Source organism: Homalodisca vitripennis, chromosome 6, assembly GCF_021130785.1.
Source record: "Homalodisca vitripennis isolate AUS2020 chromosome 6, UT_GWSS_2.1, whole genome shotgun sequence".
Taxonomy (NCBI): Eukaryota; Metazoa; Arthropoda; class Insecta; order Hemiptera; family Cicadellidae; genus Homalodisca; species Homalodisca vitripennis.
The window spans coordinates 168,467,181-168,482,236 of record NC_060212.1 but is presented as its reverse complement, the minus strand read 5'-3'; the positions used below and the strand labels follow the sequence as shown (position 1 = coordinate 168,482,236).

At 34.5% G+C, this 15,056-nt stretch overlaps 1 protein-coding gene across 2 annotated transcripts in view; it reads right to left on the bottom strand.

Moving 5' to 3' along the window:
- Positions 1–15,056, bottom strand: part of LOC124365127 (endoplasmic reticulum-Golgi intermediate compartment protein 3-like) — a 74,043-nt gene that overhangs the window by 26,258 nt on the left and 32,729 nt on the right. For both annotated transcript variants that reach the window (XM_046821076.1, XM_046821077.1), the window contains exons 5-8: positions 1,842–1,924; positions 1,144–1,309; positions 962–1,019; positions 22–153 (exon numbers count right to left, since the gene is read on the bottom strand). In XM_046821076.1, coding sequence (XP_046677032.1) covers positions 22–153; positions 962–1,019; positions 1,144–1,309; positions 1,842–1,924 — 439 coding nt within the window. The remainder of the gene's footprint in view (positions 1–21; positions 154–961; positions 1,020–1,143; positions 1,310–1,841; positions 1,925–15,056) is intronic.

The following is a 15,056-nucleotide window of genomic DNA, read 5'->3' as shown; positions in this document are numbered from 1 at the left end:
CTTGATGATTAACTAACTTACCCTCAGAGGCTATCGATACAGACTCGTCCAATGGATTTGCTTTCCCAGCAATTTTGTTTCTTCCAAACGACAGATGTCGGATGATATGTGATGTGTTGAAAACGGACGATGAAAACGGTTGAACATCATGGACTAAAAACAGAATGTATATTTATATATACTTTCAAATGGCTCAAACTTGAAATAAATTTATTTATGCTAGACAGAATTTAGAATACAAGTTTTATACTTTATCTTAGCCTGTGGTAGAGTCTTAATTAAAATCCACAGACCAAGAAAAGAAATAGACTGGACCATAGGCGAGTGACAGGTGAAGCCAAGTCAGAGCAGACTCACCAATGAGAAATATGGAGGAGTCATCATTACTGAGCCTCACTATTACTTATTTTACTAATCTCAATACTGTAAATTATTATAGTATACTAATATCATGTACTCTGTCCATCATTGGTGACAATATATCATTGCATGTGGTTAAAAATTGCATTTTTAAATCATGAGTAAAACAACCAAGTTACCTTTTACAGTTCTCTGTAATATTAGAACCTTTTAAGTATTGGTTCAACAGTCTGGAAATCTATTTTCTTCAAAAGAATGTGGTTCGGTATGGTTCATATCAAATATTTTAAGTCACATTAGCATTTATAATAAATTCTTAAGAAATATTTAACAACTGTAAGCAAAGTAATTTTTAAAATCAACCGTTCAAAATTGCCTCAAAAAGGCTTTGAATTTTGAACCAGAGTAACCTGTAATTGTGTGAATTGCTAACTCTTGATCCACTAGTGTTATGTTATTTAGTACTATGACACTATTCAGTGTAAATGAATAAAGGTGTTTAAATTGAATTGAATAGTGAAAACTTGCTAATTTTATCACTCTATGTTGAAAAAAAAAAATTAACCTTTATAAGAATTCTTTTACAAATTAAGTTACTTACCATGTACATGATTTATGGAAAAGCTTTGACCAGGGGCAATATGGAAACTGCCTCCCACCTGAAACATTACAAAATTTAATAAATCAAAATTCTGAAAAAGGGATAATTTATGATTAAGGATTATTTTTATTCCTATAAAAAAACTTCACAACTAGAATTACTAATGGAAGAATGATACATACCCTGTTCACTTCCATGTATCCATATATTTGACATCCTTCCTTTAAAGCTCTTGTTATTTTCTCAGCATCGTGGGAAGACTGGCATTGTTCTATTTTGTCTGGTTCAGGAAAATTCCAACGTTTATGCCTGTATGCTTCCTTAACTTCTTCACACGTGTTGCAACATCTGTGAAAAATACCAAACCAATACAAAATATTGTAGGGATAGTTCAGGAGCCCCGATTTATCTCTAGACTAAAGACCGTGTTTTTTGGCATCTTAAAAATTGAGTTGGCCTACATGAGCTTGGGTTTTCTGAAAGCATGATAGGCTCGGTATAAACTCAGGTTTAAAAATCAGTTCAGGAATCATGAGCTATGAAAATCAGGCTAAAGAAGTAAACCTTGTCTGTTCAACTACTTTAGGCCAGGAGTGAGATAGATTGAAGCAATTTTAAACTCAAACTTAGACCTGCCTGGGGATGTTTACTGTCTCCATGAAGAAGAGGAATATCCAATTCCAGAGAACAATTATGTTATTGTTCATTTATAACATTATTAATGAACAGTCTATTAGTACTAGAGTCATATACTGTATATGTATTCTCTACTATGTAAAATTGTTTCCTCAGGGGTATACATTCCAAAGATTAATAAAAGTGTTCATTGTCTCATGTTAATTTACACTTTATTGACAAACTATTTTTACTCATTACTTACGTGATATTTCTGGCTGGATCTTCAGCTCCATAACAGCTTCCACATTTTGGTACAGCCAATGCAGTATCATTGTGTTCACCATGCTAAAACATCAAAATAGGCTAAAGACCAAGGTTTTGGTTTTGCTATTCACTACAGGCAACCAATGAGTATGAGGTACGGCATGGTTTACTCACATTTAATGTTTGTTTCTCACTCAGCCCACTAGAATTGAAACTACTTTGCCGTTCTATTGGAAAAACGCTGAACTTTCAGGAAGACCCATCTCAGGTTAAATGAAAGACAGGACTTTATAGTTCTAATTTCACCACCCATAAAGCCAAGTGTCATTTCATTCATGAACGGATCAATGTTAAATTTCTACTAGAAACCTTACAAATGGGTCCTTTTAGAATTTCAAAAATTGTATTATAATGACTGTTTTATCATGGATACTTCGTTTTGTAAGCTAGGTGGTTTATAGATTAAGGTAAAGGTATAGATGTTAGAAATTAAATAACAAAGGCTGTCACATTGTCAATGTAATGATGTATTAGATGTTTTACTACTCATAGGTAGCAGCAACATTTAGTAAATAAGAACAATATTACTGTGAATAGATTATTTAATTATAAATTAAAAATACAGCCACATGATGGTACCACAGACAGAGAGATTTAATATCAGATCATGAGGTAATTTATTGCAAATTTTTAGTGAAACAACCTGGTGATTATTAATTGTTTTATTTAGTCTGCAGAAATTGATTGTAATAAGCCTATTTGCCTTACTTTTAGTATTATAGCTATGATCAGCATACTTAATATTTTTAGGATTATGAAGAGCAGAGGACCTAAAACCGATACTTGGAGGATACCGTATTTAATTGTAACTACCTGTGGCCAATTACTATTCACTAAAACCTTCTGCTTCTGCTAAAAAAAAAGATCTAAAAAATTTAAGCTGCAAATTTTGAACATCATAGTAAGGTTTAACAATAATTCTGAGTTAATAACACAATCAAAGGCTTTACCCCATAAATCAATCTGTCTTTTGAACAAAGAGTTTTTCTCTCGTTCCTTAAAACTGTAAAAGCAACTCTAATCTTGATGATACTGATGGGGACATATCAACGGAAGCCCCTACGGTACTAATAGGTATTACTACGTCACCGACTGCAGACTCTGTTATGTTGATCAATGGGAATATAACGACTGAGATCCCTACAGTACAGATGCATACTACTAAATCACTGATTGGGATGCTGCTGCTGTGTTGACCGATACGGACATAACTTGAGACCCCTACTACACTAATGCGTATTACCAAGTCACAGACTGAGGATTCTGCTATGCTGACCAATTGGTAATGTATCAACGAGTTCTCTACAGTACAGATGCTTACTACCACATCAATGATTGCTACTCCCCTGACTGATAGAGACATACTAACTGATACTTCTATCGCACTAACAGGTATTACCACGCCACCAAACTGTGGAATTGTTTGTGGTGCACAAAAAAACTGTAAAAAAATATTGATTGCACAGAAGAGTATAATTAGAACAATTGTTCAAACAATTAAATAACTAATTTTTAACCATTGTTTAGACCAGCGGTTCTCAACCTGGGGGGCGCGCCCCCCTGGGGGGGGCGTGGAAGAATTTCAGGGGAGGCGTCAACAAATTTTTAAAAAATACTTAAGTTGTGGTTTTTGAAACAGTTATTTTTTCATATATATTTACAACAACAACAAAATTTAATTTGATGCTGGACACAAACACACAATCATTGAAATTATTAAAATTATTAACTCAATAAAATGTAAAGCTTTGGTTTCTATGAACCCCGCTGGCGTGAAGTGTGAAGCGGGATTTGACGCTCACGAGAATCGCGCCAAGTGCGATTGCCGTTAGTAAGTGGTTTTTCTATAACCGCGTGAACCACGCTCTCAACGTGGGATCGGTCATTCAACATTTGTAGACATGGGTTGTGAGGATGTTAGCATTAGTGTTTCTTCTCGACGAAGGAAATGCGGATGAAGAAGTTATACTACCTGAATTTGTTAACGATGATCGTTCACCTTTATTTACAAGAAGAAGTAAAGAGAGGTGTTTTAAAATTTTAATTTTGAGACAATTAATGGATGACAAGACGAAGTTCAGAGAATATTTCAGAGTTACAGTAAAGTTGGACTGTTTTATGAAATTTTAGGATATATTCAAAATGACCTTACAACTCCTGCCACAAATAAATGGTTTCTACGCATTTTATTTTATAACTAGATTTTTGTAGTTTTTTCATTGATTGGTCAAATAACACTCTGTGCTCAAGCACATAATCAATTAACATTTCATCTAATTCTGGTGAAAAAATCTTGGATTCTTCGATAACACTATTTCATACACACACGGAACCGGCAATGCCGCAGCGGTAAATGCGCCAGTGTGGGTAGACTTTGACGGGATTCGTCGTCGTGTTGCGCTCCCAATTTCCGGCGGGAATGACGCCGGCCCGATATGACAAACCGCGCTCGTAATAAAACAACATGCAGTAGTTTTGGCGCGATGACGTAGTAACCGCTTCACGCTTCGCGCCGGCGGGGTTCATGGAAACCAAAGCTTAAGTGAGCGTCTGGCCAGGGCGTGAGAAACTAGCTGACTCAGAACAAGGCGCGTGGGAAGAGGACTATTCCACCTATTCCACGCGCCTTAGACTCAGCATACAACCCTCCCCCCCCGTCTGGACTCACCCTGCCTTTCTTTATTTGTAGCGCGGCGCGGGGCGTAGTGCGCATGTCTGCCACTGTCCACCACAAGCGCTACTTGTCACACAGTATCATCCAGTCCCAGTCGCGCATTTGCCTTCGCCTGTGAATGTAGTTTTATTGTAACTATTATAGCGATTGTGTTGTTGATTGTCATCGCCATTACATTGACAAATATTGTGTGTTTTAGTGGTTAGTTGTTATTAAAATGGCTAAATCACTGCCAAAGAAAAGACTCTACAGTGATGCCTATATTAAATACGGGTTTACATTTATTGAGAAAAACGGTAGTCATTTACCTCAGTGCGTAATTTGTCATGTAGTTCTAAGTAACGATGCAATGCGACCTGGACGTTTGGAACGCCATTTGAATACAAAATCACGCTGCTCTAAAGGGACAAACCTACTGAATTTTTCGTTTCTAGGAAACGTTGCCTAAGAGAATGAGAACTTGACCCCAGTGGAAGTTTTCGAATGGATGGAAAATGAAAAGGCCGTTGAGGCTTCTTACAAAATTGCCCTTGTTGATAGCTAAAGACAAGAAACCCCACACAATCGGTGAGTCACTCATAAAACCTTGTTTGCTTACTGCCTGTAGCACTGTGCTCGGTGAAGACAGCTACAATAAAGTTGCAAAAATTTCTTTATCAAACGATACAGTCAAACGTAGAATTGATGACATGGCTATTGACTTAAAAAATCACTGGTGCAAAAGCTAAAGAACTCCCCATTCTTTGCATTGCAGTTGCGATGAAAACAACAGACATTTCAAAACAAGCGCAGTTGTGTTGTTTTACTGTAGATATATAGATGAAAAGAAATTCCTTGAAGAAATACTGTTTTCTACAAATCTTGAAACAACAACTACAGCAGTCAATATATTTTCTTCTCTTCAAACATTTTTAGAAGCTAATGGCCCTTCCCTGGGAGAGAGTTATTGGGAATATGTACTGATGGAGCTCAAGCGATGACAGGTTGCCGATCAGGATTTATTGAATTGCTAAGAAAAAGAACCCTAAAATAATTGGATCCCATTGTATCATCCACAGACAAGCTTTGGCTTGCCCAGACTCTCCCTGAATCACTTAACACTGCTTTGAAATTAGCAGTTCAAGTAGTGAATCACGTCAAATCCAGTGCTTTGAACACCAGACTTTTTCGAGTGTTGTGTCAAGAACTGAACAGTGATCAAGAAACACTTCTCTTTTCCACACGAAGTTCGTTGGTTGTCCAAAGGTAATATGCTTGCAAGGTTGTTCAACTTGAAATCAGAAGTTGAAATCTTTTTGATGAGTTCAAGTGAAGAACTGTACAAGAAATTTACAGATGACAAAATTTATCTTTTACCTGGCATATTTATCAGACTTTTTTGAAACAATAAATCTTCTGAACCTAAAGCTACAAGGTCAGAAAAGTACTTTAAAGAATTATGATTTCGATTAAGAGTTTTACTGAGAAGATAGCTCTTTGGCAACGCCGCCTGCAGAATTCGGAGCGAACTTTTCTTCGTTTCCAAAATTAAACAACCTCCTCGATGAAACCCAAAGTCTTCCAAAAGTCCTAATAAATGAAATGAAGGACCTAATATCTGAGCATTTGTTGTCCTCTGAAGAACAAAATCGAAGCTTATTTCCCAGATATAAGCTCGGGAAAAACTGGGAATTCAAGTTAACAAGAGACCCCTTTCAAATCAACGTTGATATACTTCCTGGTTACATTCAAGAACAAACAATTGACTTGCAATGTGATTCAATAGCTAAAGTGGATTTCCCAAACATGGATCTCGAAGATTTCTGGCTACTATATCTTCCTATTTACCCAGAAGTAGCAATGGAGGCAGCCAAGTTGCTTGTACAGTTTTCATCTACTTATCTATGCGAGTCAGGATTTTCAGCCCTGGCTAATATAAAATCGAAATATCGAGCCAGACTAGATGTGGAAAGTGACCTGCGGTGTTCTTTGTCAACATTGCAACCAAACATACAAAAAATAGTTAACGAGAAACAGTGCCAGCCCTCACACTAGTACTACACAAGTAACGAAAATTTTTTGGTTACATTATTGATATTTTGTTGTAGTTTTTTCGATTATTTGTGTAATTAAAATTTGTATTTGAATAAATGTGATTTTATATTCCTTACCAGAGTATGTCTAGCCTAAGTTCAATGTCATTTTACGCAAACATAACGTAAGAAAGTTTATCATATATAAGTCTAAATTAACTTATTCCATAAAGGGAGGCGTGACCTCACACCAAAGTATGAAGGGGGGCTCAAAGGCTGAAAGGTTGAGAAACCCCTGGTTTAGACAGTTTGAGATATTGACAATAACAAGAATATATATTTATGAAGTCATAAAGTTGGTTTGTATAGGCCTGATTTATATAATAGTTTATAATATATATATATATATATATAATATAATAATATTATATAATATATATACTCATTATATATAGTATATAATGAGTTTACCTCCACACAACGCTTTAATATAAGGAATAATTCAAAATTTCAGTATTCCCACCATAATTTTCTATCCTTATTTAAAAAGTCATTATATATATATATATATATATATATATATATATTAGAATAATAAATCGGAAACTAAAACCCTTTTAAAATTCTTTTATTTCAGACACGTGTTTCGGTATAAACCATCTTCAGTGTGAACATTAACCTCTCTAACTAACCTTTAAAAAAGACGATCAATCTTCTACAAATAATATATACATTTCTAATTTTGTCTGGTTCTCAGCAAAATAATTTAAAAGTTGCATTTGACCAGCATGCTTTTCTATATAAACACAATTTGCTTCCTGAGGATTAACTTGGTTTCAGAAAGAGTACTTTAAGTTAACCATAAATGTAGTAATGAGTCTAGTGGACATAATTGTAGAGGAGTTGGAAAAATTGAGACAAAAAATTAAGTTTATTTTTCGACTTATCTAAAACATTCGATTGTATTATAACCACACAAACTGCTTCACAAACATGAATTACAAGACATCAGAGGCGTGCCTCTCCAGTGGCTTAGCTTATCCTACGCCATAGACACAAATTATCCAAATCTCAAATCAATTCCACCACTTTAACAGCCCCATTCTTAGAGCAAAACTCTTCAAAATCGAATGTCCTGACTTCTGCATTGTGATCAGAAAATTCTAATGACAAGCCAGCACTCTCATTGGATGAACTCGACTGTTGTACGTCCAGAATCGGGGATTGACTTGGAAGATTCACATAGACCATGTTTGTTCCAAACTTTCCTTGGGCATTTATATTTTGAGATCTTTGCTTTAATCAGGTTTTTATGGAATAATATTACGGCTTGATGTACCCACACCTCACCTATGGTTTGGTATTGTGGGGAGCTATCGCAAATGACCGGTCCTTCAGAGTTTTTAAAATGCAAAAGCACAAGTTCAAAGAAGTTACAAGAAGACCTTCAAATAGTTTCAATTGTTCACTCTTCTTATTCTGTACACTTTGGGAGACGTTATTTTGTATGTCTAAGTGTGCCTTAATAGGGGGCTGGGGCATACAACAATGGATAAGAGACAAGAAGCAGAGACACCTATCAAACTGTGAGACACATGACAGAGGTTTTCAAACACTTACCCTCACAGATAGTGGTTCATTTTATTAACAAGTTACTAAATAAAACATTTAATTTTTTTTTTTTTTGGGGGGGAGGGGATCTGTTATTGTTGAGCCTTCTATGTCAATAGAGACCTTAATGGTCTCACAATCAAGGTGTTAAAAATACTCTTTGAAATGTTTGATTAGCATCTCAAACATTTCTTAGTCCTTCTGAGTTTATCGCACAGTCAGTAAACCATCGCTGAAAGTAGGAATATTAGAAGTAGGAATATTAGCAGGATTATGTAGGGTATAAGAGTAAATGTTGTACTATGTTTGACAGGAGCTTTGATGTTTTAGTTTGTTAAAACTTTAATAAAATAATTCTGAGGATTGCTATACAGTATGTTATGGCTCCGGCAATAAAGAAATTTGAATTTGGTTGTAGAAACAAGTTAAAGTAGTAACACAATTAACATTCACTGACATGTTCTAGCAGAAACACACTATTTATTCTTAAAACAATACTGAAACATCCAAAAATATTTCTTTATCGTTAAATATGTAATTAATTAATTCTATTAATTTTCTCGAGAAAATTACTTTTTTTAGCTGATGTCCAATTATTTGGCTACAGGGTAGGGTCTGGTTTCAATTAATCCAGATAATTCAAGTTCTACTATACTATGAATTGTCACAATAGTCATAAGAAATGTATATTTTATAGATACTTGGGATTTCCTTGCATAAATTGGAGTTTCATATTACCACATTAAAATTATAGTAAGATATATATACTACTGCACTATATTATTTTATTACTCTATTCTCATATTGTGTGTTGTATTGTGTAAACAAAACGAATAACTTAAAGTGAATTATCAAATGAGCCTTAGCAATTACTGTAAATGTCAATATAATGTTTTAACTGCAGAATGTTACAAAATAGGACTTCAATAAGAATATCTCCATCCATACGTTTTCATAAATGTTACTGTGTGTGGATTAATTACAACAGAAGGCAAATAAACTCACATTTACCACACAGGTGTTCATTACACAGCTGTTCCAAATACAAGGTGAACAACTTTGTACAGAATTGTCACATAAAATGTAACAAACCTTTTTTAATCCAAATAGACATTTTACTTTATTTATAACTAGAAAGTTTACTAACTTAATTTGAACATGAGATCTCAATATTTGTTATTAAACATGATGAAGTATACAATAAATACTTTTGCTTATATGTTGGCAAAATATAATATAACTTATAAAATAAATGTTGTAACTAGGATTACTTCGTGTGTTACAAACTAGAGATATGGCCCATGTCACAGTACTGTCCTTGTACAAACCATTATCAATGCTCAATGACCTGGCGACTCCACCTGGACGAGGTAGTCAGGCACTCGTCACCAGTCTAGACAACGTGATGTCGTTTTCTTCTCCTATTGTGTCATGTCGTATTCAAAGTTGTAAAATGGTCAAACATCAAAACCTCTTTGACAAGTGAAGTAATTCAAAAAAATTTTGAATTTACAATAATTATACTATCAGATTTTTTAAATAGTAATCAATCAGTGGAAAACAAATATGTATAACATATTAATTTTCTTTCATATATTATATATATATATATATATATATATATATATATATATAATTATACATTAAAGTATGACTAATTTTTTATTACATGAAGTATTAAGTTTTGATTTTAATCATTAATTGTATTAAGCGTTTAAATCAAACATGTTATAACATTTGTATAACACAAAAAATCTAAAAAGAAATTACAAAGTTCCAGGAATACGATGTTGCATAGACTTTAGTTATAATTAAAAATGTACTTAACTGTAGTGGTAATGGTTAGTAGCGGTACGTGGGGGTGAGAAGGAGTACAGGTATATACTTTATATTTTATTTCTATTCTCAAATTTAGGCTTTCATGAGTTCACCTCCAAACATTTTTCTCTTTAATTTTTGTGTTTATAATATTATACTTATGTCTAAGGTTTTTCTTAACACATGAAGACGAGGATGGATCCCAATCCTCAAAACATGTGATTTATATGTAAACCTGATAACACAGTGGATTATTTTGTAACAATAATGATAATAAAGTCAAAAATCCCACTATACAGTCAACTTCAGAATATTTCTTTTATACTGTTAGCAAGAATAAATTATATTTATTAGGAGTAAAATGTTTAGTTAAAACTATTACCTTTCAAATTTTGTTAGTTTCACATTTATGTCTCACATTTTTTATGTGATCATCAAAACCGTAAATGTTTGCATAACCAAAATTAGCTTATTAAACTAACGAAAAATTTCTGTCATTCTTAAACCGACAAGAAAGTATTCTCCCTATATTATTTTGAATTCTAGAAATGTAAAGAAAAAAATGGAGATAACTGAAGAAAAAAATAGAAGCAAAGTCGAGAATTTACACCAAGAACTGGCAAAGTTACAGAGCCAGCTAGACAAAGAGAGAAATAACCAAACAAAGCTCCAAGAATTTTTTTGAAGAACAAGACAACAACCAATGCAAACTTATTGACAATCTAGAGAAAACAATTTTTAACTTAGAAAAAACTATAAAAGAACTCACTTCCAAATCGGAGTCAATAAAATCAGTAATCCCTCAAGCTACCAATCGGGACGTTGGTATTCAAACATGCTCACATACAGGAGAGACTCTCTTACCATTGATAACAATTACCGAATTGACTGCCCTTAAAAGAAGGCAATATGAAATAGAGTGTGAAATACAAAAATTAAAAGAACAAGTTGGGAAAACTTGCTCTCAAACCCCAAATCCCCACAAAATGACATCACATCTAAGTCAGAAAAATAACTGCTCTAAATTTAATGTATCAAAAAAATCTCCAAAAACAAAAAGAAGACTCAGTTCAGTGTAGCATTGCAAGTTGCCAAATGCAAGGAGGCTGCAACACTCCAAGGACAGGACTCAAGAAAACAACCAGGGCGACAAGCCTCTGAAACGAGTCCTCTGACGACACCAACATCACCAATGCCTGGCCTTAAAATAACTTCACCTTCCACATCTTCCCATAAGATCTCAAGATCACCACCAGCTTTAGCAAAAATCAGAAAAGAAGGAGAAAGTATCGAGGAGTTCTTCAACCGTCACATTGATGAGTACAAGGACAATATTAACATTTATAAAGACAATGTAAAAAAAAAAACAGTAGCAGTCGTGGGACTGCCGATAGAAGTGAAAACGGAACTATTAAGTTGAGAGTAATTAACAATACGTTATAGTAGCAGTACCTACATCTGTAATTGTAAATGTGACGAGTTTTTAATTTTCCAATTTTAAAATCCACTAAAAAATATTATCAAATAACTAGAAATCTATTTTACCACGCTAGTAAGATAAATCTTATACCGTAATAATACTCATTTCATGATGAAGAGGTTAAATATTAAAAACATAATTAAAATGAATAATGCTAAATTTTAAATACAAATATTCGTACAAATATTAAAAATGTTTAAAAATATATTCGTTGTTTTCATTATTCATTTATAAGTGAGTAAACACCGAGTGAACAACAGTGAGTTGAACACCGTTGTAAATAATACAGTTATTGCTACGGATAAAGTATATAATTGCAATAACAATTAAACCCACAATATTTTTAAAACTAATAAATTAGTTAAATTAACTTGGTTCTTTCGTAAAGGTATTTTTATTGCACAATAAACTAATTTATTGAGTTAATACGGTATCAGTGAGCCAATGCGCCAACTACAGTTCCGGCAGAAACGTTCACTCATCACTTCATACGCTACTACAGGCTAAACTAAACTTCCAATAAAAAAATGATAAATTACAAAAAAAATATTCATCTATTTTCACACAACTTTCTCGCTGACAAATTTTGTCTGACCAAAAAATAAAAAAAATCCTCGCTTACTACTTTTTTCTTGTCATTGTAAACGCTATGTAAAATGTAAACAATAATCAAAATTATTTCGAAATTTTTTTAATATTTAAAAATGTAACCAATAGATTGCCAATATTAAGAGCTTTAATTTGACGCATCTTACAGAATTGTACGACATTGGCTTCACTTTTAAATCGCGAGAGGAAGCCGTAAAGGTTACTGATTCTCGCAGTCTGTTTTCATACTCCGCCGGGACAGTTTTAACACAGCGAGACTGACTTTTTCATGCAGGTTAGTAGTCCGCGGCCAAGTCTACGGTTAAAAAACACAGCGAGACTGACTTTTTCATGCAGGTTAGTATCATTAGCATGTCGGTGACGCGAACCGAGGATTTTACCCTCTACCAAAACGCTCAACGCGCCTAAAGAAGTTTTCACTTCAAAAAATACGGCAAACCCTCTGCATTATGTGAAACTGCCACCTCATATATGCCTAACCAGTCTCCTACACAACCAGGACCTCAGACTCAAACCTCTTCACAGGATGCGACCCACCAACTTGACACTTTTTTAGACAAAACCAAAATCAAGTCCACAAGGACATAGCTGAGCCGAAATTAGCAACAGCACAAGAACCAAAAATAAATCAAAATCCCCAAAACATAAATTCTTCCAAACCTAGAAATAAGCACCAGAAACTTATGATTGCACACCAAAATATTGACGGCCTTCATAACAAAACCGACAGACTTGCTCATTTTCTCCACAACAACAAACCAGACTTACTAATACTTACTGAGCATGGCTTAAACAACGAAAAGCTGGAGAGCACTAGAATCCTTGGCTACAGACTTATAGGCAGCTTTAATAGACAACAACACAGAAAAGGTGGAGTGGCTGTCTTTGCAAACTTAAACCTTAAAAATAAAATTACAGTAATATCCTTATCAGGAACCACATCAGAACTTATATGTGAAACCATCCTTCTGAAAATTGAGATGAAACAAGGATTCTTGCACCTTTTAGGTTTATACAGGCCACCTAGTAGCAACTTGGAAGAAGCATTAGATATTTTATCATCTGAATTGGAAAAAATAACATCTTTTAAAAACCCGGTACTCGTAATAGGGGATGTCAATGTAGACAACCTGGTGGCAAGCAACGACAGAAGAAACTTGGACGATATGACTCACGGCTATGGACTGAGCAGACTTCACCTACCCCCTACAAGAATAACCAGTCACAGCAAGACTTCTATAGATTTCATTTGCACAAACATTAACGAAACTGAAATATCAACCAGAGTGCTAAAAACAAGCCTCTCAGATCACACTGCCCAGTTATGCTTTATCTCTACAAACATGACAAGCCCCACGCAGACACAATCATACAGAAGACAATTTAACACAAGAACCGTAGAAGAACTGAGGTATAATCTACAAGCACAGGACTGGTCACAAGTTATGCTCACAGACAATGTGGATGCTGCTTATAAAGCGTTTCATGGGATCCTCCAATCTGCAATGAACATAGCCTGCCCTCTCAAAATAGTAAAACATAAAAGAAATCCCACCAGAATATATGGGATCGAGAACACATTACGGGCCATCCTGACGACAAAAAAGAAACAGCCCAAAGGAAAAAATCCTACGACTTAAAACTAAAAACACTAAGAAAACAGCTCAACTCCTCCTACATTGAAAGATCTGACAACAAATCAAAAGCCATGTGGAAAGTGATTAATAATGAAAGAAAAGAGAGATTAAAAAAACCTCAACTTGAACGCTTAAACATACAGGACTACGCATCAGACTCTCCAATAGACATTGCCAATTACTTAAATAGCTTCTTTGCTACAATTGCTGACAGAACACTTGATACCAAAGGAAATGAACAACGAACAACACACACAATAGAACCAAATTACATACCCCAAATACCAAGACTAATTTTCCAGGAGACAAATGAAATAGAAGTCGGAAACATCATAGACACCTTAAAATCAAAAACATCAACAGGAGACGATGAAATATCTTCTAAATTGGTCAAACAATGCAAACATGAAATTATCACTCCACTAACAGCTATTATAAACAAATCACTTTTACAAGGGACTTTTCCCAGCGGGTTGAAACTCGCAAAAATTTATCCAAAATATAAGACTGGAGCAACTAACAAAGCCACCAGTTATCGGCCAATCTCACTTATCTCCACTTTTTTTTCCAAAATCCTGGAGCGAGTAGTGCTAACTAGACTACTGGACCATCTCAAACAACATCACCTTCTTACTCAGAGACAACATGGTTTTGTAAAAGACAGATCTACAGCAACAGCACTGGTCCAACTAATTGAAACCATCATTAATAAATTGGAAGCAGGATATATAGCCACAAGTATACTTTTGGACTTTACCAAGGCCTTCGATTGTCTAGACCACAAGCTCATTACAAAAAAACTGCAAACTCTGGGAATCATTGACAAAGAAATACCTCAGCAATAGGACACAGATTGTGGAAATTACTTACACTACACACAACACGGTCAAAAAAGTAAAATCTGAACCACTACCAGTAAGCAGAGGAGTGCCGCAAGGCTCTGTTCTTGGACCCGTCTTGTATATCCTTCTGACTAGCGACTTTCCAGAATACCTTCAAAACTATTGTGAAATGGTAATGTACGCCGATGATACAGCCCTTATTGTAGCAAACAAAAACAAAGATCAACTAGATATTGACTCCTTTGTAGCTTTCAAAATGGCTAAACAATATTTCAACCTAAATGATTTGGTTTTAAATGAATCAAAAACCCAACAACTAATTTTTACAGCTACTCAAAATAACTATCATGGTCTCCCACAAGTAACTACAATAGAATTCGGAAAATATTTAGGACTCACCTTGGACCGAAATTTATCTTGGGAACCACACATTAACCAGCTCTGTCAAAAACTAAATAGCAGTCTTTACA